At 34.2% G+C, this 24829-nt stretch overlaps 2 protein-coding genes and 1 non-coding gene across 3 annotated transcripts in view; 2 read left to right on the forward strand and 1 right to left on the reverse strand.

The window, feature by feature from the left end:
* Positions 1 to 1524: 1524 nt before the first annotated feature.
* On the reverse strand, positions 1525 to 24770 carry Start1 (Steroidogenic acute regulatory protein-like). Its single transcript, XM_081972912.1, has 10 exons — positions 24504 to 24770; positions 22279 to 22451; positions 20517 to 20675; positions 20214 to 20267; positions 18002 to 18134; positions 14459 to 14634; positions 7683 to 7832; positions 6849 to 7126; positions 2019 to 2226; positions 1525 to 1956 (listed from the first exon to the last, which is right to left on the reverse strand). The coding sequence occupies exons 1-9, from the start codon at positions 24580 to 24582 to the stop codon at positions 2019 to 2021; spliced, it is 1410 nt and encodes a 469-aa protein (XP_081829038.1). The 5' UTR covers positions 24583 to 24770; the 3' UTR covers positions 1525 to 1956.
* LOC145725573 (uncharacterized) overlaps positions 3221 to 24829 on the forward strand; it is a 214783-nt gene continuing 193174 nt past the window's right edge. The window contains exon 1 of the mRNA XM_081974369.1: positions 3221 to 3355. The gene's annotated coding sequence lies outside the window, so the exon portion shown is untranslated. The remainder of the gene's footprint in view (positions 3356 to 24829) is intronic.
* On the forward strand, positions 12033 to 12104 carry TRNAH-GUG (transfer RNA histidin (anticodon GUG)). Its single transcript has one exon. It is a non-coding gene; the product is annotated as a tRNA-His (tRNA).

Raw genomic sequence — 24829 nt, forward strand, 5'->3', positions numbered from 1 at the left:
GAAGAGTTAGCAGGAGAAGAGGCACATTGTTAAGGAAAGGACTGGCAATGGGAATTTCTTATAGTGAAGTTGAAACTGGAGTAAAATTGCATTGTTTGCTTACAGGGAAAGCAAAGCAGGCAACCTTTCAAAAACACTGGTGGACGGCGTGCAAAACAAGTATTAGAACTTGTACATTCTGATTTATGTGGACCAATGCCTGTAGAATCATGGGGTGAAGCATGAGCAGAAGAATTCAACAAATTTAAGTCATTCAAAGCACTTGTTGAGAACCAGATTGGACATCGAATCAAGAAAATTAGAACTAACAATAGCACATAGTATGTGAATCAGGCATTAAGAGAGTTTTTAAATCACAGTGGAATTATACATGAATTAGCTGTTCGTCATACGCCCCAACAAAATGGTGTAGCTGAGAGAGTTAGTCGGACACTTCTAGAGAAAGCTAGATGTTTAATGCATGAGTTAAAGGTAGATGAAAATATGTGGGCAGAAGCTGTTCACGTTCACCACAAAAGCAATCCCTGGAAGTACCCTTGAAGAAAAATGGACCGGACAAAAAGCAAGATTGGAACACTTAAAAGTGTTTGGATGTCTTGCTCAATCTCATGTTCCAGTTGTGCTTAGGAAAAAGCTTGATTCCAAAAGCAAAGGCTACATATTTATTGGATATTGTACTGAAACTAAAGGCTACAGGTTATTTGATCTAAACAAACCTGGAGACATAATAAAGTTACCTGATGTAGTGTACTTTGTAAATGTTTTCCTGTGTGCAAAGAAATCAGGTTCATATGAAGAAAGTACCACTAATGATCCAGTACAAGTTTACGTATTGAACTCACATACTGATGTTGAACCAGAAGAACAGAAAACACAGGAGGATGAAGAAGAGTCTGCAGAACGAATCCAAGATGAGAATGCTGAGGATGACAGTCAGAATTTTGGTGATTTAGTTGAAACACCATTGAGAAAATCAAATAGGGATCAATAGGAATAAATTTCCTGATTATATGTTTCAGAGCAATCATTGAGTACTTTTGATGAACCAATGACAGTAAAAGAAGAACAAATAAACAATGGAAAGAAGCAATGAATCGAGAATACAAGACAATGAAGGAAATTATTTTGACAAATTGTTTAAATAATAATATCCTCGGATTGCGTCATTTCTCACACTAAATTGAAATTACTCAATGTTACCAATTTTTCTGTGTAAAAGAAAATAACTAATAATTATGGAATCTAACAAAGTTATCAAAAAATTTAAAACTCATTCAAAATGACCAAATTTAATTTTTGTTTAAAGGATATTAAGTTTAAAAAACATGTGAAGAAACCCCTCTTAAATAATAAGTTAAAATCAAAAATTTCTATTATAGGACAGGAAAAGTTGAAAAGTCACAGAACTCAAATAATGAATTAGCAAGTTCTCGACGTGTACTCATTTGCATTCAATAGTCGTAATAATACCGACTTGCAATTCTTCAGACAATTTGAGCTTTGGAATCAACTAAAACCAATGTCTTGATGGTAGTAAGTATATTCTTACATATAAAAATTATAACACAATCTCTATGCATCATCACAGTCTTTATATAAAATATAGTCTATAACCTATAATGTTTAAATGGTAGTAAACTTAAATAAAAGTATAAACTAAATTCAGAATCAAAGTTGTGCACTCGATCGAATAAACTGTCATGAAGATTAAAGTTAGTAAAGTCAAGACATTTTTTTGTTGTCACTCAAAGAGATTTAGGATTCCTTGTTTTAAAAATTTGCAAACCTTATTACTTAATAACAGGCACCTGAGACAAACTAACCCTTAAATATCAAGGACGTTAAATGCCTTCTTAAGTAATACTTGCGTGTACTTAGTCCTGTCCAGTGTACAAGATAAATACATCAATAGAATCTTTGATGCAAACAACCACAACTCTTTGTTTCACATTTTTTCTGAAATTACATTGAGTATTTGGAGTTCTAGGTAGAAAAATTTGAAAATTATGATAACTTACCTAAATGACACATAATGATCCTCCTTTACCGTCAAGGTGCTGTTTTAAATCTGAAGCAAAAACTAACATCATTTTGACGAGTTCCTTATCCAAAATGAATTTAGGTATTTTAACGTTTAAATTCGGGTTTATTAGCCAAATGATTCGGCATTTGTTATCTTCATTAGGTATTGATTCGACGACGTAACCACCTGGACCATTTTCAGCCCTAAAATAATCAATCACAAAATTGTAAAAAGGACAAACAAGAGAAAATACACATAATAATCAACGAACACGAACAGTTCACAACATCGAAAAACTACTTTGAAAAGATTGTAATTCATGTGTAATATAATTAATAGTGTATAGTAGAATGGTAACTGATCAAGCTTTCCTTAGTGTATTCTTCCAAAAAGACATTTTACATAAAGCCTATTTAAAAACTAGGAGAAGCCTGATATACACAAGCAAAAGTTACCAAAAAAAATCCCCAGATTTATTTATTTACAGGTTTGGGTGACATTGGTAGTCTGTTATTGTTTAGATTAGATAAATAAAGTTATATTGCCAGTGTATTTGCCTCCTCTAAGGATATGGCCGAGGTAGAGTACCTTTCTTTAACGATGTTAAGTAGTTCTCGTTCACAGCCTGCAGTTCTTAGAATTTCTTCATTCGTGGCATGTGCTGTCCATGGCACGCGCAAGAGTCTCTGGAGAATCCACATTTCGAACGCCTCAATGCGGTTTAGGGTTCTAACTTTGAGAGACCACGTTTCTGCGCCGTATAGTAAGATATGTAGTACTTTATTACCCGTAGTCTAAGTGCTAGAGGGAGACTGCGAGTTAATAGGAGGTTTTTAAGTTTGAAAAATGCTGTTTTTGCATAATTCGTTCTTAGTTCTTAGTAACTTCTTCATCGAGTTTGGTCTTGGTAGCGTTGATTTTAAGACCAAAACGTTTGCCCATGTCCTCTATACTATCCATCATTTCTTGAAGATCCTCTAAAGTTGGTGCTAAAATTGCCGTATCGTCTGCATATCGTACATTGTTTATTGGATATCCGTTAATCTTAATTCCTCCACTTTCTCCTTCCAGGGCCATTTGAAAGATCTTTTCCACGTATATATTGTTACGGTTTGGGCCTACTATGCTGGATACTTCTTAACGAGCACTCGATTCGGGATGAAACCGATGTGCCGCAATATCTGGCCGGGCGCGTGTTAAAGTAGGCCACAGTTAGGAAGCGCCACCTGGAAGCATCTTTGATATTCGAGGCAAATCGCGAAGCGTTTTGCGGTCATTCTAGAACGTGGTTTGCGAATATAAAAGAAGCGGTGTCGACGACGGCGTAGTAGTGTAGTAGTGTATTTGGGAACGCGGTAAAGTTTAAATAGTAGAATAATTGTGGAATTGTAGTAATGTTTTTAGTAGCTGAATTAATTATTGTACGGAGTGTTTTAAAGTGTAAATAAATTTATTAATTGTTGAGTTAAACTGACTTTGTGAAAACCCACGGGAAAATCGTAACAATATTAAAAGGTATTGGTGACAATATACAGCCCTGGCGGACTCCTTTGCATACATTGAAGGTATCTGAGTATTTCTTTTACGGCGTTATCAAGTTTACCTGCCTCAAACGAGTTTAGTCTTTCTCATGTCAAGCCGGGGGATTCTTAGCACCCTCTGATGATCGAACATCTGCCCGGGACTGAGGGTCGTACTGTTTAGATTTCCTGACATGATAAAGAAGAGTTACAGGACAATGTCCCGGGGATATCCTTAAGGATCTTTAATATGGTAGTCATCCCGTGGCTGTTTGGCTATTCTTCTATAGTTCCTCCGCCTTTGAGGTCGATTTCTCAACATCAGAACGAAAGGGTGCCCTTACTACCATTTGTTCATCCGCCTGTAGCCGTTGACATGCTTGTAGTGGATCGCTTATTCCGGCGATCATTGGGTCGCCAGAGCCTCGTCTGTTATATTGGAGGGTGCACCGGATGACGTTAGTCATCACACGAGCAGGTGAGGTTGACATTTGGGCTGGCATTATTAGACCTTCGCCCCTTACAAGCTTTTCCCTTCAGGATACAAATGGTCTAATTGCAATGGTCTTCGCATTTTGTGGGGAATTATGGCGGATTGCAAATTGACTATGACAGATCATGTGCAAAATGTCACAGTCAAATTAAATTTATTTCACTTGAATGGAAACATTAAAAAATGTGGAATTTATATTACTTAAGCGGAAACCTTAAAATTGTGGAATGCGGTCAGAGTGCAACTGCACTTATGTTGCAATTGCTGAGTTGCGAAATATGTGGAATGTTTCCAAGTACCGAGGGTCGAAAGGTCGTCACGAGTTGTCGGCTAGAGGAGACCAGGTCTGGGAGTTTTGATTGGTGGAACCAGTGTCTGGAATGCTTTAAAAAGGAAGTTGTACCCTAGAGAGGAGTTCAATTCATTCCAGTCAGTCCAGTTTTGCTGTGCACCACGTTAGTGACCGAACCGCAAATGTCTATTAGACATGTCCGTAACTCTCAAGTAAAGTTATTCGTGAACGCGTTCCAAGTGACAAGCCTCTCTCCAAGATTCTGTCTTCAATAGAGATGTAAGTATGTTTATTGTACTTTTATGTTGTGTATTGATTTACGCCTGGTTTATTATGATTTTATTGGGAGTTAGCAACGTTTTCGTTGGGTTAGGAAACCGGTTATTTTATTAGTTAGTAAGTTAGGAGTTGTTAAGTTAAGGTACTTATTTAATAGAACTTGATGGTAGAGTCAACTGTGTTTTATTTTCACGCTGAAACGAGATCCCAGGCAAATAAGTTGAATTAAAATTCAACACGTCACGCTAGTCGTACTTCTAAGGGACTTTCTTGCCAAGGCTCTTCTGTTTCTCGCGGATTAGGCGGAGTCCTACTCAATGAAGCTCTTGGCTTAAAAAACTGTTCTGGAGATCGTGACCCTGCTTTGGAATCTTTAGTTTTCTGAACTTGGGAAGTCGAAGCTTTGGTTGTTTGAATTCGCGGGGTTTCAATTTGAGCACTTACGACAGTTTTTTCGAAAGGGCTTTCCTCGTCCTCACTACTTGTTAAACTGGCAATAGAAGCTGTTTTGTCAATTTCTGGGGCACCTGCAGATATCGATGCCTGTACAGAAGCAGGAGAACCGACAGTTGAGCTATGATGCACGGGTTTAAACTCTTTCAACCCTTTTTCGGGGTTTTTTCCTTGGGCTAGTGCTTGTTGCAAAACAAATTTTTCTTTGTCTGATACACTTTGAGCTCTACTGCGAGTTCGTACTCGTGATTTGTCACTTGGTTCACTCATGGAAAATTAATACGAAATGTTTGGCAGTATTTTTTCATTATTTCGATTTTTCAAGTTTTCAGACAAAATTTAAACGATTATCTTAAACAATTTGATTATTCCTAGCAATTTCTTTGGGAATTTGCTTATTCATCAAACTAATAATCTTCCTAATGCTAAAATACACCAGCATTAATACCTCTATGCACAAAAAAATGATAATTAAAATTTCCTTAGCTGACCATGAATTATCCTTTTCTTGAGACGCTTTATTAGAAATACCTCCGCTATTACCCGCTTGAAAAATAATAATTTCTTCTTCTTTTGATGAAGAACCCCCGATTTTAAATAGAACGATTTTTTAAAAGATAAAAATTATGTTTTTTCCACCCTGAAACGTAGGCGCCTCCACCATATCTCACGACTAGCGTGACGTGTTGAATTTTAATTCAACTTATTTGCCTGGAATCTCGTTTCAGCATGAAAACAAAACACAGTTGACTCTACCATCAAGTTCTATTAAATAAGTACCTTAACTTAACAACTCCTAACTTACTAACTAATAAAATAACCGGTTTCCTAACCCAACGAAAACGTTGCTAACTCCCAATAAAATCATAATAAACCAGGCGTAAATCAATACACAACATAAAAGTACAATAAACATACTTACATCTCTATTGAAGACAGAATCTTGGAGAGAGGCTTGTCACTTGGAACGCGTTCACGAATAACTTTACTTGAGAGTTACGGACATGTCCAATAGATATTTGCGGTTCACAGGAAAACTGGACTGAGTGGAATGAATTGAACTCCTCTCTAGGGTACAACTTCCTTTTTATAGCATTCCAGACACTGGTTCCACCAATCAAAACTCCCAGACCTGGTCTCCTCTAGCCGACAACTCGTGACGACCTTTCGACCCTCGGTACTTTCCACATATTTCGCAACTCAGCAATTACAACATAAGTGCAGTTGCACTCTGACCGCAATCCACAATTTTAATGTTTCCGCTCAAGTAATATAAATTCCACATTTTTTAATGTTTCCATTCAAGTGAAATAAATTTGATTTATTTCCTTCGTGACAATATGTCGGTGCAATCAGCCCTTATTCACATTGGGTCTTGGCGTAGTTGAACATTATATGCAGAATGGATATTCAAGTGGTGTAGTATTGAAACTAACTTTTTTTTGATATCAATACACTGCCAAACGCCTTTATACAGACTCAAAAACAACTTTAAACGACTCTGATGCAACAAGAAAATTTGGAATGCTAAAGAAACAGATTGACAGTGATTAACCTGAAAATTAAAATGGTGCCCGAGCCGGTGTTTCCTGTTTATTTATGATTTCTGCTGTGTAAATCATACCGCCAAATCAACCAATTACATTTGACCACTATTGCCAATCTAATTTACTATCGCTCCTCTTAGTTTTTAAATAGACTATAACCAGTAGTTTTGAATATTAATTGTCTATTACCACAGGGAACCACACTATAATAAAATAATACTTACAGAAAGCATGCACTCACCTAACGAATTTACTAGGAGGTAATTTAGGGTGGTCACATTTGACGCACGCAATGACGTAGGTGTTTTCGATATGGGCCCAGTGACGCAGATTGACAAAGTCTCGACTACTGACCAGACCGCCAGCGCCCTCTTCGCTCACTTGATATGTGATATCAGTGTATTCGTCTATAGTTTGTACCTTGTGTGACTCTTTGACTGTTCGATTCCATTTGGGCAAGTCACCCACACCAAAGTACAATTCTTCCAGCAAATATTTGGGTGGAACGTTTATTTCCGACTAAAAATTTAATACATACTCGTATGTAGTGTCTAAAAACTTCTTTTTTTTTCAGAACGTTTCACCACCATTTTAACAAAAAACCGTTTTGTATGTAATTATTAATAAGTGAAAATAGCAGTAAATGCAGGGTAGCATACAAGGTAGTGCAATAGTGTGATAAGGTCCCATTTTTTTTAAATTTATATATGAAAGTTGTACTTGATCACCAGATTTAACCAATAAATCACTCCCTCATTTTTTTAAATTAATGGCACATTGCCATGACACTTTATTTAACAAAACGGTCAAACTAGCGTCAAAACATCTTGTAACCAAAATCGGTTCAAGAGCTATAACTAAGTGTTCAAATAGGTGCAGAAGACATAACTACTTACTCATTGTCAATTTTGTGTTAGAGGGCGTTAGTTAAGCATAACTTTTAAGACATTATTGTTTAAAAGTTTTTTTATGAAACTTTGCATATTGAATTGCTTTACTAATAAATTGTGTAAACTAATACAAAGTTGTATATTACTTTTGCTGAAGTTTTAAACACATGTCTCTAAAAACTCACCTCTAAACGGAAAATCATACCAGCTTTAGGATCTTTTCTTGAGAACACGCAATCGCAATCTCGTTGTTTTTCAAGTTTCCAATCAGTCTTTTTGTATAAATCCCAGGTAGTCTGCAAGGTCCTGGAACCTAAATGCTTATAGTGAGTTTCCTGAAAGTAAAATAAACCAGGTTAGATGAATTTATAAGAAATTCCATTTAATGAAGAAAAAACTTGGTATTTTCCCCATAAGTTCCATATTGTTGTTGCTTTTGATCAGAATCATTTAGTGTACAGGGTGCTGCATTTTCGATGGTTTTACGGGGTACAGAGAAAACGGTAATAGATATAAAAAAGTAGCATACGTGTTCTGATCTCTTTTTCTGAGCTGAGATGACTGGCGAAGAGTGGGCTGCGCAAACTTCTTTTGTTTCAAAGATACGGGGGGCTTTTGAAAATTGGCCATTTTGGAACCTCCTCTGTATTTCATTTGCTATTAAAGTTATCAAAAAAGGAAAAACGGTTTCCGGTAGAAGTTTTGACGTAGATCCAATGGCGTAGTCAGTTTTTTTCTATTACGTTTAGTTTCTGACATATGACAGTAAGTTAGGTCACACCCTATATATTTTTAGGTCATTTAATTCTGTTGATTTTTACTTGTTCAACGGTATATTAAAACATATAAGTTTGTAAACGTTAATCTTGGTAATTAGAAAAAAAGTGTTTCCTTAACAAAAAAGTGCTAAATAATATGTATAAAAATACCCACAGTCGAAACAAAATTTGGCTATCTTCATATTAACATGTTACATGTCGTTTATAAACAGTTTTTTCAACTTCCACCTTAAAAATAGTAGAAAATAGAAATAGCCACTTTTCTTATTAAAGTGACGGTAGAACTGTTTGTAACTTAGATTTTTAATAAGATTTATTAAAAATATTTAATTTTCTGATGTGTTAGTTTATATGATTTCCGATTTTGTTTGGTATTTTAGATATTGGCCTTTTTTTAGCTTAGCAAAGGTCTTTTTTTAAAATAACAGTATTAACCTCTACAAACTTATATGTTGTAATACACCGTTGAAAAGGTAAAAATCAACAGAATTAAATGACGTAAAAATATATAGGATGTTCCATTTAAAAAAATGTAACTTACTGTCATATGTCAGAAACTAAACGGAATAGAAAAAAACTGACTACGCCATTGGATTCTACATGAAAACTTCTACCGGGAACCGTTCTTCCTTTTTTGATAACTTTAAGAGCAACTGAAATACAGAAGAGGTTCAAAAATTACCAATTTTCGCAAACCCCCCGTATCTTTAAAACAAAAGAAGTTTGCGCCGCCTACTTTTCGCCAGTCATCTCAGCTCAGAAAAAGAGATCAGAACATGTATGCTACTTTTTTTACCGTTTTCTCTGTACCCCGCAAAACCATCGAAAATGCAGCACCCTGTACAACATAAAAATGCTTCCACTATACAGGGTGTTGCGTAAGTAAAGTTTTTTGTTTTTTTAAATAAAACACCCTGTAAATTTTTGCATATTTGGATTTCTTGTAAAATTCTGCATCTGAATCAGTTTTCAGTTTTGCATAAAATGGCGGCGTTGCCAGCTTATTTAACAAAATAATCAAATTAGTGGCAAAACATAAGTCTTGGTTATCGGCAATAAATCATCGGCATAATTACTTGTATTAAAGTGATCAAAATCGACCTAAAGGTAGCCAAAGATGTAAATAAAAGCTTAAATAGGCTTAGAAGACATTGCGTCATACAAGGTTGTTTTGTACAGAGCGCCCAAGTTAGGAAATTTCAAAATCGGTTAAATAAATTTTTTGAATCTGCTTGTATTTAAGGGATCTCCAGTCAATTCTCTTCAACTAACGCTAGTTTGGGGGCTATTTTAATTTTTCTGAATTATCACCTAAAAACGCGTAATAAGTAGATCAATTAAATTATTTTCTGGAGTGTTGTAAAACTTACTGACTGCATTTAAATATCAAATTTATTATTGATTTAGCTGTCATCAGTATTTTGTTATTGAATAAATTACAATTTTTTCATCATAAGACAGACCCAGCATGTTTTATTTTGCAATATTTCACACATAAGCTAAAACTAAAGGAAATGAGTACCTTTTAGCAATAATTGACCAAAATTAAAATCTCAACACTTTAGGAGAACTAAATGCACAGGGTTGCATTCAAAAAAATAAAACTAATTTACTATATTTTTTGAAAAAAAATTATTTAGATTGATTAGTCGGAAAGAGTATTAGTATAAATGTGTCATTAATAAATAAATAGGTAAATATTTTAGCTAGTCCTTGTATTAAATTAAAAAATTAAACTCAACAACATATAACACATGTTTAAGTACTATAACTTTCACTTAATTTTTATAATAATTACAAAACACAATACAAAAAAAATTTTTTAGGCAATAATTCAGAAAAATTAAAATAGTCCCCAAACTAGCAAAGATAGGCATAGAGGCATCTTAATGAAAGTTAAAGAAAATTGACAGGAGAAAAAGATGCAACCTTAAATATAGGGTGTTCCATTTCAAAAAATCGATTTAACCGATTTTGAATTTTTATAACTTGGGCACTCTGTACAACACTGACCGTAATAAAAAATCTGATTGCGCCATGTTCAGTTCAACTCTGCCTATCAAATTAACGAAAACTTTCTGATAACGTTGCAGGCAAATTTGACGTCACGATGACGTAATTTGGCAGGTGGTCAAATGACGGTTTTGTTAAATTACGTCATCGTGACGTCAAATTAAGTCTGCACGATCCATAAAGCATCAAAACGAACAGGGCCACTGCAAGGTTTTTCTGAAAATTATTGATACTTACAGAGAGAAGGAAAATTACAAGTTTTCTTTCTCCGGATTTTTGAAATAGAAGAACTATGTTTTTGCGGCGTTTTGTGTTGTTTCTTGTTGCGTAAATACTAAAAACGTCAAAAAAACATGGCAGCAGATACAACCCTATACAAATTGTGAAGAAACGCCTTTAATAAATATTATTGTGTGAGTGTAATATCTGTGCAAAGTTTTTTAGTGACTGCCCAAATTATGCTAAACTCGGAAATACTTGGAAAGAAGACTTTTGAAAAGTCCTTGTCTACATAAAACCTAAGGTGATATACTGCTATTATCTATAGTGATTACAAATCTGTTTTGGGGATAGTAAACTAATGAAGTTGTACTTGTATTCAGTTACGGCCAGTTATAATTAATAAACTGTTAGATAAGTCGTCGGATGAGGCCTTCTCGTCCTACCACTTATCTAACAGTTACATAAGGAGACTAAATTCTAACCAATAATTAATAAACTAAAAAACAATTCGGCCTAAGTCATCATCAGATCTAAAATACACACAACTGTGAACCAAGAACTGCTGCATTGACACAAAAAAATAATACCACACATTTACAGTTCAAAATTTACTGTAACCATTTCAAAGCAACCACCCTTACTCACATAAGATGGCAGCCTTCAATTCACTTTTACAACGTCTTTTCACAATCACTCTTGATAAAGGCGATTTCAATAAAGAAAAAGATATTATATACCAGTTCTCTCAGTCTGCAGTTCATTTCATTTCTATGGTAATATCGATCAGTGTTTAGTAATTTAAACATACCAATTTCATTCAGAAAAGATAACAACTTGGCTTCTCTGAAGAACAAAAGATCAGGTTCCTATAATGAACAGACCAGGAGTTTATTGTCTCATTTGTGTCGACTGCTTTTCCATTTACATAGGACAGTTTGTCCGCAGCTTTGAAATTCGGTTGAAAGATCACACCAAACTTATCGATAAGTACAAGGACAAGGGAGTCTCAAATACAGCATCACATTTTGCCAATCTTGAATCCAACCATCGGTTTTCAATGGATACCAACTTTAAACCCCTACACATATGTAATAAGGACAAACGATTAGACCTTTTGGAGTCTTTAGAGATTAAAAAAGCAATTAAAAGCCCGAATTACAACTGCTTAAATAATCAACTGTTTTTAACATCAAAAAAATGGTGTCATTCCTAATTGATCCACACTCCTTTGATTCTTCAGGTATTGATCAGTCAACTACCTAGAATATTTCCATACATCCATACAGGGCAGTTAATAACATTTTTTCGATCCGTTTGCTTTCAGACAATTCTTCAAGAGATGTTAAACAGAACGAATTGATTAATAATTAAGATAAGTTATTATACGTGTCGAATTGCTCAGTCATTAAACGAAGCCAATGCAGAACCAATAAACTTATCGAAGCATGAAATTTGGTTCTACTTTAGAAGAAATCAGTAAGTTTAAAATGATTTTGTTCCTCTGGTACCAAGTCTCCAATAGCCGTGATCGTCTAGTGGTTAGGACCCTACGTTGTGGCCGTAGTAACCCAGGTTCGAATCCTGGTCACGGCAATGTGCAAACATTGTCACGGTGGAGCATTTTTTTTAGTTTGTATGAATTTTCTATAAAATTCAAATATTTTAGGTTCATAACATTTTTTGGTTGTAGCATTAGTTTTGTCCAAAAATATGAATTACAGAACTCGTTTTAGTTAAGTGTGGTAACAACTTACTTGTTTTAAATTGTTTTCGATAAATTAAAAAATTTCAGGATCTGGTTTTCTAAAATAGCGCGTAAAAATGTAATTTTTTACTTTTGGTTTCAATTTTCTTAATTGTAAATTCATGTATAGGTAGGTGAACCAAAAGAAGTTTGAATCAATATTGAGTTTTACTTTTTCAAATTGAAACATCCATTTTTTGAATTCTGCATCAAATTCTAAGTATGTTTTTATAGGTTTTTTTTACTTACAGACTTTGATTTTAAAGACTTTATTGTAGGTAATTATGGCAATTATTGCGGATTGCATAGATTTATGTTTTGTTCCTAATTTAAATAGTTTGTTAAAGAAGTTGGCAACGTCGCCATTTTATGCAAAACAACAAATTCATCAATATAAGACTTTGTCACATTACTGCACTACACTGTATATGGGGGAGATGGGGTCTCAGAGGCATATGAGGCTATATGAAGTAGCTAGATGCAAAACGAGTGCAGGCTCTTTAATCGAAAGTATTGTTGGGGGACTTCAAATCCAAGAGACAGAAGCTATGAAAAGGAGAAAAACACTGGAGAGGAAAGAAGAAAAAATGAATATACAGTTTAACACAACGGGACTGTTACTGTCTCCAAATTACCCACTTTTTAGAGCTTCTCCAGATGCTATTTCTGACGAGTTTGTAGTGGAAATAAAATGTCCTTCCACTATGAAAGTGAGTACTTATTGTTAGGAAACAGCGAAATGAAAATGCCAACTTCTCAGGTAACTTTCCGGAACAAATTTGCTTGTAAAATGTAAAAAAATTTATCAAAGACTGAAACATGACTGAACAGCCATGAGTAATCAGAAAAAAAAACTACAAAGTGACATTGACAACCGTCAAAATTCATAAAAGAATGTCTCTCAGACGACTATTTATTTAAGCATTTTATCAATTTCTTTTCTCTAATTTGTGAAAAAATGGCCAGAAATTAAGTACACAGAAGATACACAAACTTTATACATAAAAAATAGGACACATTACCCAACTTATTGAAAAACGAATAAAACTCAATTTATTCTTTCCTATGGGTATCAATTTTCATTAAATTTAACGAAAATGTATAGTAAAATTGTAAAAATAAAAGTTTTGTCTGTAAAGATGATGAAAAGTGTATTATAAATTAAGAAAACAATAATCTTAATTTTAACTTATGAGCGATAGTCAAGTTTATTGTAATATAGTCAGTGCGGAAAATGCACTTTACCGCACCCGAGTAGAAAAACCTACTTATCTGGTACCTACTTAATCAAAGAAAATAATCCGATTAAGTGACTTATTTAAAGATAAAGAGTGGACTAAATTACAGTCTGAACTTGACAGACAGTTTAACGGCTCATTAACTCATTACTATTTAAATTACAGGGTAGTTCAAAGTACCAATTTGTAGCCCTTGAAATACTCTTTTGATCACCCTATAGTGTCTATAGTAAAAATGTCAAATAACCAAGTAATTCAATGTGAAAAACAGATTGTACTGTATTTAAAAGTTTATGTTACCACAGAATTTACACGGAATTGACGATTTTTTTTTACATCTTATCTTTGTCAGTCAATTACTTATTTCATCACGATTCATTGAAATTGAACTTCAATCAGATAATTCCACTAAAATTGTCATTTTAACAATTGACGTAAATTGACAACTGTCAAATATGACACAATTATACTACACACACATTATAGGGTATATGAGAAATCTGGCTAGACAGCAGGCAACTTGCTAGTAAAGCTCTTTGTTACAAAATTGAATGCTATGTTACCGATTTTCTAGGGCTACAAAGTATTGACAACTGTCAACAACTGACACAACTATAAAATATCCAATTGATTATTATCCAGCCATGTAAAGCGCACTTTGGTCTGGATGAGTGAGGAGCACTCGCAAGTCGTAAAAGAAGCAAAATTACTGTTTAAAAATGTGTGCTAGATGCTGTCGTAATTTGCGCACGCAGGTGTGTGTTAAAATCGTAAATTTAACAAATGTGACAAATTTAGTCCTTAAACGGTATTAGTAATCAACTATAAAAAATATCCGATTGATATTTATGCAGTGAACAGTTTACCATAATAGTCAACAGTTCAATTAAACTGAATAATAATATCCAAATATTAATATCCCAACAAAATGTAATTAAATTTTTAATAAAGAGACTAATAATTACCTGTTCTGGTGTTAATGGAACGGAACGAATTTCCAATTGGTCGGACTCGGCCACAAATATAGACCCCTCAGGAGAGGCCATAGGAGAGTAAAAGTTCCCTACACTTTCGGTATAGATTGAAGGAAGACCCTGTACATAACTTCGGATCAAAGGTGCCCGTTCGCTTTCCACATTTGCTGGAAATCGTCAACTTTTTAGTAGAGATATACTAGTAATTTAAAGAGGCAATACTAAATACAAATAATTAAATGCTGACGACTTATTATAGTACAATGCATATCAACATAATCAGGTAACATGTATGGTGCAAAAATAGACTAACCGATACTGAAAATAAATCCCAGAAAGGCAGCCCCAGTTCATTACATAAAAAGGCGTGGACTACAAATTAAACTGGAATCAATATTTCAATAGCAGTACAAAAGGCAACAACTACTCTTATCATAGATAAATGGATCTATAACAAAGAAGAGATCAGATAACAACCAGACAGAAACTCAATTCTCCTCCCAAGCTCACGTGTCTGAGAATAACAGGAGCAATGAGAACCATTCTAAGAACCGCAATGGAAGCTTACATCATTTCCAACTGTAATTCAGTACCACCAAGCGTAATTAAAAAAGTATATCAAGGGTAACTGTGGTGGTTTTCAATGCTATAATTTTGGTACAAGGAAAATGTCCACAATTAAACGAGTCCTCATGTAGTTTGCGGTCCGTTTATGTCCTTCTAAAAGTTTGCAGTTCTGATGGCCTTGTCATTGCTGGGTTCTGGATTTCTCCTCAGGAGCACTGAAGGTTTTTCGTCCTCCAGCAGCATTCCCCATTTTTGAAGGGTGTTTCTGCACCTCTTGTGCGAAGTCTATTGAGCGTTCTCCACATTGGGTATGGAAAGAAATATCTCGGTTCCAGCTCCTCTCTTTGTTGGGTGAATGGGTCTTGAACCTCACCGCGCCATTTCTGAAGCCTTCTGGCTTCCTGAGAAACTTGCAAAGGTGCTGTCCCGGTCAAAAAGCTGTGGCGGGATTGGAGTCTGGGTCTGGCATACAGAGCAAGTGCTTTGGCTTAGTCTTTTGTCACTCCCTTTCCACTTCTGCGGCTACCGTTCTCCGGCGGTACTATCCCAGCGAGAAAGTAACCTGACGATGGGGCTTAAGGCAAGGACTGAGATGCTCAATGCTGCTGGCTGTGCTCCATATGACCTACCAGTCAGTTTCTGGAACAGGTTGTTTCTTATTGATACCTTTTTTCTGGTGTTAAGGCAGTGGCGCTTATATGTGAGAGCTCCATTTAATGTTACCCTGAGGTATTTTGGAGTTGGGCTAACTGCTGGCTACACCTCACTATATTCAACTGCTTCCTTGTCTCCCTGTTGCGAAGGTGGAAGGCGCACACTTGAGTTTTTGCTTAATTGAGTAGGAGGAAATTGTGCTCATAGTAGGTGGCAATGTCGTTCAGGACATTTTTTAGTTTTCTCTTTACCTCATGGAAATTACTTCCTAGGGCTGCTAGCGGTATATCGTCCGCATGCATAAACTGCCTTACCTCCAGCCGTATTGATTGTTGGTGTAGATATTGTACAGTACCGGAGCCAGAAATGCGCAAGAGAACTCAAATATGTGGAGAGGTCCCAAAGACGAAAGAAGGGCAACCACTATGAGCCAATACCTGTGTACCTATTAATAATCTTAAATAACTTGCAAGAACAAAGAAAGTAACTAAACACACCGGCAAAATTAGGGGAACACTCAAAATTTACACTTAGTTTAACATCAACTCCCTCTTCAATCTTTCGCTCGATTTTGATCATCCTTTTTATGAATTGTAGCTTGATTCTTTATGAATACATCTGTCTTATTACGATTTTTAAAAGGTTTGTCTTTATGTCATATACAGGGACGAAAAGGAAGTAAAGAATTTTCTGTGCTCTTTGAGACACCCTGTGGAGAGAACCACTGAGAATTGAAAACAGTTTATAACATCAAATTGTAGTCCGTTATTTTCTGAACATTTCCCTTGTTTATTCCCTCTGATATCCCAATTATTAAAGAAAATACAGGGTTTCGAAGAAAATGTGGTTATTGATCTTATTTTTCCACACCTGTTTTAGAGGCAATCCATTGCCATGGTTTCCTAATCGAATTTGCTAGGCGTCATTGGTTATTGTTAAGCAAAAGTCAAGAAAGAACATTAATCATTTTGATTCTTAAAAATCCAACACGGGTGATACGGCTTCTACTGATGTGGCAAAGGCTGTCGCGTTGATTCAAATTGTTACGTTGCAGCGATGTTGCTGACATGTTAGGAAAATCAAAATCTACGATATACCGTAATGAAAGACGTTGGAGACCAACGGGAGAGTATGTGAGGAGACGAGGTCAAGGAAGGACAGATTCATAGTCTTGCAAACATTATTGAATAGGCGTAAAACAGTACTGCAACTAAGACGCGAATTGGAAGAAGTACGGCTCGGACGATTAGCAGAAGGCTTAAGAAAGTTGGTTTGAAGGCCTATAGAACAAAGAAAGCTCCATTACTCCAGCGACGACATCGTTTGTCAGACTAGGCTTTGCTAGGGAACACAAAAATTGTAAAAATGATCAGTGGGCCAATGTTTTGTTCACAGATGAGAGTCGATTTTGTATTAATTCCATCGACGGCAGGGAAAGGTTATATCGCCGCCGAGGAAAACAAGATAAACAATTTAATTTTACTCCCACTGTCTCCTATGGTGGAGGCTCAGTTATGGTCTGTGCTGGAATATGCTTAGGAGCACAAACAGAGTTGGTGGTGGTTAATGGAGCTTTAAATGCAGATGGATACATTCGAGATGTTCTGCAAGAGCATGTCGTACCATTCGCCCTTCATATCGGAGAAAACTTTTTGCTAATGCTCGACAATGCCCGCCCTCACAAGGCTCGTTGTGTCTCCGACTTTGTGAATGTCGTCGGAATAAGAACAACGGCGTGGCCGGCATGTTCTTCAGACATTAATCCGATTGAACATGTCGGGGACATATTAGGTAGACGATTAAGGTCCATAACTCCTGCAGTTCAAAATCCTGACAATCTGCCTCAAGACAGTATTGAAAATGTCATCAGAAGCATGAGGAGACGGATGACTGTCGTGATAAAGGCGCCCGCATTTTACAAATCACCCGGACGCCGGTGGTACTGGAGTGCCAGTTAAATATGAATATAAACCTGGATAAAACTGGACACACTTGGCAAAGTTAGGAAAAGTCACAGTGATTAATATGCCATTGTGAAACCCGACTGAATCATCCAATCTGCCTCTAGAAGAACTATACAACCTCTTAGAGGAACAAGTGTAGGAGATTGGTTGAAATGAATAATTAAGCTCAACAGTTTAAGTCTATATATGGTTGCGGAATTATTCTACAATCACCACAGATGCGCAGGATCAAAACCAAAGAAAAAAAATAATTTGAATGATGAGAAATTTTGTACCACTTGATCAAATTAATGAATGATTCAGTAGATTTAGTAAAAAATGCAATCAAACAAAAAAAAACTATACATACTTATGAGATACCTGCTGGCGTTTGATTCCTGGGGAATGACCCTGAAGTCCAAAAACCAGGCCTCACCCCATGACAATATGAAAGAAGCGAGCACCAAGAGCACTTCAAAAATGGGCTGTGACGATTTAGGCCACTACAGATTAAAATAAAGGGTGTCCCATAAGTAAGTGACAATTTCTAGAGATCATATAGGAAAGGTCAAAATAAAACAGTGTTATTTTTTTCATAATGTTGTTACTATAAGGTAGATATCGGCCCTCAATGTTAACCTCAAAAAGTAGTCTTATTCTGTTTGTAATTTTCGTACATTGTCACCCAGAAAATATAAGATCGATAAGTGGTTTGTAAAAAATAAGCTTAATAAGGATAAGACATATATGATTTTATTTCATATAAAATTATCAAGAACTCAGAAACCACAAATTGTGAATGCCCTAAATGAAGAATATTGAACCAAGTATAAAATTCCTAGGTTTTCCCATAAACCTAGACGAGTTTCTTGATTGGACCAAACACGTAAATATGCTAATTAAAAATTTTAAGCTCAATTTGCTACGGAATACGAGTAATTAGTAGTTATATGAATGAGAAAATGCAAAAAGTCGTGTATTTTCCCAATTTTGAGATGCGTTTTCTGGGTAAGTGGCACTGAAATGCTCCAAAAAAATGAGAGTAGAGAAAGAATAGAGAAAGTTGCAGGAGTTTAAAAAAAAAGAGAATATTTTAACCTTTTTAACTTTGGCCATATTGGAGTTTTTAATGTTATTTTTACAGCACGGGAAGAATGTTAATTAAAAGTTTAACACAATACACGAACTCTAAATGTAAAATATCTATACCTACATAGATTAACTGTGTTAATAAGAAAATGTTCCTAAAAGTTAAGATGAAGAAATGTTATTAGAATTAGAACATTACTTAAGTGATTAAACATTGGATTATAAAAAGAAATGTAGCCCTATTTTGTATGCTTTTTATTGTATGTACACAAAACAGTGAAACTGTTTTTAATTCATTGTAGTTGTAGGTAATTCCGTCGGATTATTTAAAAAACTGACTGATGAAACTACTTTTTTGCGTAAAAACATCCAGAGAGCTAAGAAGCAATATTCGTATTTATCTGCATGAGCAGTATAGTGGAATTTAAGGTTTTAAATATAAACTTTCTTAAATGTATACTTTAAAACGAGCTATTACGTTTAACGGTTAAATATTACATCCCTAGAAATATTGTAAAAAGCATAAAACAACAGTTAAAATGAGCCGAACACGGTCCCCTGTGACGTAGTAAGAGACATTTCAATTTCACTCATTCCACAGGTATCGGTCTTTCTCATACTTAAATATCTTATTGGGACAGCGTCGCGTAAAAATATCCTATTGGGACAACATTTACCATTGTTTGAACATGATTGAACAATACCAACGCTAAAACGCCATTTTTTTCAGCAGAAGATAACTTCCTAAACACAAATGACTCTAAAATAAACCTAAAATTTCAGTTCCGTCTTTCTCGACTCTTGACGTCTCGAAATTGATATTTAGACATACGTCCAAGAATTCCGTCTAATTCAACTCACTATAAACAGGAGAGAGATAGGAAACATGTCCCTTTCTACGTCACAGATATATGGCGTACCAAAATAAGTATGGTTTTCACTGACGTTTTTTTTAAAAAAGAGAAAATAAGTGTCAAATTTCTGCGTACTTCTAATTACCTCAAAAAAATGTTTGGTCTATAATCTCATTCCTGATTTTTTTATAAAACCTAGTGGGTCGGTTTTTAAATCAGAATTTGGGTCTTATATCTACATTTAACCAAATATTGATTAGGATATACAAAGTATAGTTAGAGCTGATGCACATTTTGACGTTGACTTACTATTGACGCCTGTTAGTAGAAACATTAGAATAAAAAAGTTTATGAACTGTATTATTTTGACTTCCTCTATACGCTTCCTAGATTTGCCACGTACTTATGGGACACCCTGCATACAATGTGATTAATTTTGTTGTCGAATTGAAATGACCACATCAAAATACAATTTTGTATTCTCTCCAATTTGCTTTTAGACGAAACTTAATGTAACTAAAATGTTTTGAATGTGACAATTAAAGATTGCATTGTTAACAATCCTATTTCCTTTGATTTTTGTCGTACATTCAAAACTTTCTAATCCCAACTACTTACTTAAACAAACGTGATACTCACATCAAACATAAACACCTTGGTTATTAACAAAGCACAACTCAGCGTCGTAGATATCTACAAAAAAATAATGATTATCAGTGACAAGACTGAAATAACAAAAATTTATTGTCATCCAATTTTGAACAAAAATGGTGTGATGTAATAAGAATTTACACTGAAATAAATTATTGCAATGTCAAATGAGCTTAACGAGTGCTAGAAGATTAGAATTATAAATTTTTTAACAGAATATTGCTATTAAATAATTTTAATATTTTCTGAACTTTATTTCATTGAACCACAATTATTAGTTTTCATACTTACTGCTATTACGATCCAGTGATTTAGTTGCACTATAGCATAAAATAAAATTAGTAGCACAAATCTACTAAATGCGATGAGAACAATGTCAAACAATGACTTGTGTACATCATAATGTAAGATTTGATCGTTTAGGGCTTTTACTATGTTTTGTCCGTCTAGCTGAAAAAAAAAATTAAAATATTTAAATGACTTTATTCAACGCACAAAAACCTATTTTTATATAAACTGCTCCCGGAAAAGATCCGGGATAAGCATAATTTTTGGCAATTTTTACTTGGACTGTATCTACGAAATGCCTCAACTAAATTTAATGAATAAAAAAAGTTTTAAAAGACCGTTTTTATAGAATTGGAGGATAATTACCGAAAATGTACACGTTTTTATATGTTACCTTGTACTGCAGAAATACTGAGGATAATTTTAATAAAAAAGTTCATATTGAAAATTTTATTAAAAATTAAACTTAGGGACATAAGCTATTGATTAATAAAAGCATTGTGTTGGAGATATTCGAACATTCCTACTCGTCTTTTTCGAAAACAACCCATAATTCTGTTTATAGACCAAAAATTTAAAAATCCCCAAACATGTCCCAAAATATCAACCAAATCCTTGAAATGACATAAGAAAGATAGTTTACCATTACCATTACCATGATCTCAGCTAATGGTAATGGTAATGGTAGGTGTGGATGGTGACGATTGAGTGCGACCTGATTAGATCTATTGTAAATAAATACAGGTGAAGAAATCACTGGAAGTCAAAATGAATTTCTGGCTCGAATTCTACAAAAAATGGTCTTTTAAAATCGTTTTTATTCAATAAATTCGGCTGCGGCATTTTGCAGGTACAGGCCGTAGAAAATGGCCAAAAATCTTACTGTGTCGATATTTTGATCAGTTTATTAAGCAGTAATAAAACTAGCTGAAAACCAAAACAAGAAAAAAATCTGGTTTATTTCCTATTCCTTCCCTAACCTAACCTAACTATAGTCAAAAATATTTTCTGGTTGTGCCAGTTTCCGAAATATCTCTTAAGTAGGTAAAACTGTTGTCAATTCAAGAAACTGGAAACAAACAACTATTTTATCTAATTTGCATGTAGGAAAATGAATATTACCTGAATACTTTCAAATTCTTATCACACACATTCACAGGGTGAACAACATTCAGAACACTGTCCCAAACATCAAATAATAACACTAAACTTATAAGAACTGATAAGAAACTAATTTGAATTGATTATGTCACAACCAAATCAAAGGCGTTCAGGAAACTATTAATTTATCATTATTTTAAAAAGTACTCATTTTTTGCATGCACACCTTTATACAAAGTTACTCTTATTATAGTATGCGTTAAAACTGTGTGTGTACATTTAAAAGAATTTGCTTTTTGCCTTTATTTTGATTTAATTTTTGGACACACACCTAACATTTTATACACAAATACAGTAAACTAATAACAAACCATTAAACAAGTCTCAAAACTCACTCATAATAAAATTTCAAAAAATCTGTGATATTTTAAGGCCCTTTTTTTATAAGAGAAATTCTGATAGGATGGAAACATAAGATAAGATTCAGAATTTAGAAATCATCTTAATCTCAATATCAAGCAACAAAGTAGCCTTCAGTTTATAATATCGACTTTTTTTATGTAATATGGATGCAATTAAAGTTCAAATAAATTGGCAGTATTATCATTGCGATGATAAAATAAAAACTTTCATAAAACATAAAATGTAATAGAAAAAAACTTACCATAACACAAATGAGCCACATGAGAGATATGAACAGGAAATCAAATGTGACAAACAAACAAAAAAATCTTCTAACATTGGACATCCTGCCATCTAGTCTTTGTCCAGCTAACAGATCTTCAGATATGATATAATCGCGAACAGATGGGATCGTATTGATACTGTGTGAATGAGCTGTCAAAAAAAAAAACAAAAAATTGCTTACTTGTTACATACCACGTAGGACAGAGACTAAACTAAGTAAAAAATACTAAAAACCCTTTATTTCAAGTGCCTACTTACTAATATGTACTTAACTTGTAAATCAGTGATAAATTTACAAAGACATCAGACCCAAGCATTTGTTGATATTAAAAAATCTTAATATTTCAAACAAGTTTGGCTTCTTAAAAGATATATAACAAAAATGTTAACAAAATTAAGATAATTAGAAAAATGTCTCCATTTATGGTTAAAACATTTTGCCATACATGGCTTTTAGAATAAAGTTGAAATACAAGCAGACTTTTCTTATTAAAGAGGCAATTTGGGAAAGAAGAAGCCAAAGGGTAAGCCACTAGGGCATTATGGTGTACAAACTATAGGTGGGCATTACTTTGCAAGTGAGTAGTAGAGAATTGTGGGGATTGCCGGGGAACTATAGTAGGCATTAAATTAGTTTTTTGAAAACTGTTAATGAATAAAATAATTTTTTCTATATCTACCATTCAAATTTAAACATAAATAAAGTTTGAAAGTTTCAATGAAATCCCTTGAAAAACAAGGAAGAACTTTTGTAATTTTACGGTTTCGCCGCTAGAGAGCTAGTTATTGAAGATTGAACGAAATAATGCACTAAACAAGTCATAAAAAAACATTTTTAGAAAGCTCATTTCATTGGCTATCCATTGACGTATAAAAATCTACTAACAAAGGTGCAAATAAACGAGTTATTAAAGATTGAACGAAAGGATAGACCAAAAAAATTAGTCAACGTTGACGCTCTCTAGCGGCCAAACGGTACCACTAACCAATCGATTTTTATACGTCAATGGAAAGCTCATTTCAATGGCTGTTCATCGACATATAAAAGTATATACAAAGTGTTGCAAATACGCGTGTTATTTACGGTTTAGTGACAGGGTGCACCAGAAACACATTTTGACTGGTTAAAGGCTAATTTGACCCTGGAAAATGGGGAAAACACGGTTATGTGACCTACTAGTCTTCTATGAGGATGGAAATTTCTTTAAAACTGGTTTTGCAAAGGACAATTTTTGAAAGGGTCAAATTTGCCTGAAACACTGCCTCTGTGCCTGAATCTTTTCTAAAGGGTTTTCAATTTAGTTCGCGCGAAAATCGGCCTTAATGATTTTATTTCTACAAATCCCTAAAAGAAAACATTTACTTAGTTTTGGAGCCTTCTGGCGGCCAAACAGAGAAATCTATCAAAACAGGCGGCCATAAACGAAAATTACAGTTCAATTAATTTGTGTTCAATGTTAGTTTGTTTATATCTGTAAATAAGCAAGTGTTGTTGCAAATGCATTTGACAATAAATACAGTTTTGACAGCTACTGATTTAACCTTCAATAACTGGGTTATTTTGACAGTTACAGGGTGGCTCAATGTAATTTAAAGGGACCTAATACAAACTTAGCTTTAATTTGAAATCTAAATCAGACAAGTTATAAGAATAAGGAGTGTTCCATTTGAAAATTAGACTAGCTGCAAATATCAATTTTCTCATAAAATGGTACATATCTCTGAAACTGATACAGAATGCAATAAAATTGCAATAAAATCAGAGATAAGATGAATTTTTATTGTTATGTACTCCTCTAAGTAAAAAGGACAAATAAATATTAAGGGTTTTCCCAAAAAATGTGCTATTCTTGGTGCAGGTTAAATTTATTAACCTTTTGGTTCCCCTTTTGGGAGACAGGTTTTGACCTATAAGGTCCTGAAAATTTTGGTGCAGGAAGAATACCTGTCAGAATATCTACAGCATTTTTTGTAAACACTCTTGTTCTGCACCCAGCATTTCAACCCCCATTTACAAATAAATTTAATTTCACAGAATATATGCATGAGTAAATAATACAAATGCAAATAAATAATGTTTATGGCTGAATAAGCTGTTATCAGAATCAGGATCTGTAATTATTAAAAAAAAAACTCAATAATAAAACTAATTATAATAAAAATATTATAACAGGTAAGCCATTACATTATCATTATACTTACACATATCAAGTGAAGCTTGATTATTCAGGCTCTGGTAATTTGGATACCCTTGAGGAAAAACCACTTCTTCAGGAGTCATCTTTAGAACAAAGAAAATAAAATTGTGATCTAAACTAAACGTTTTATGTTATAAAATGGACTTTATGTGCACATTTCGAATTATACAAGCACTTCTTCCTTAAAAGCTTAACAAATAAAAATTATAAACAATAGTTATTATTAGGATGGGGTGAACTTGTTTTGAAAACGAAAGTGCGAAATAAACAAAACAAACGTCAAGATGGTAATGTCGGCCATTTTTTTTTTTTATTTTTACTGTATATCAC

The sequence above is a fragment of the Ips typographus genome, linkage group LG2 (assembly GCF_016097725.1).
Source record: "Ips typographus isolate SLU linkage group LG2, UJ_Ityp_2.0, whole genome shotgun sequence".
NCBI lineage: Eukaryota > Metazoa > Arthropoda > Insecta > Coleoptera > Curculionidae > Ips > Ips typographus.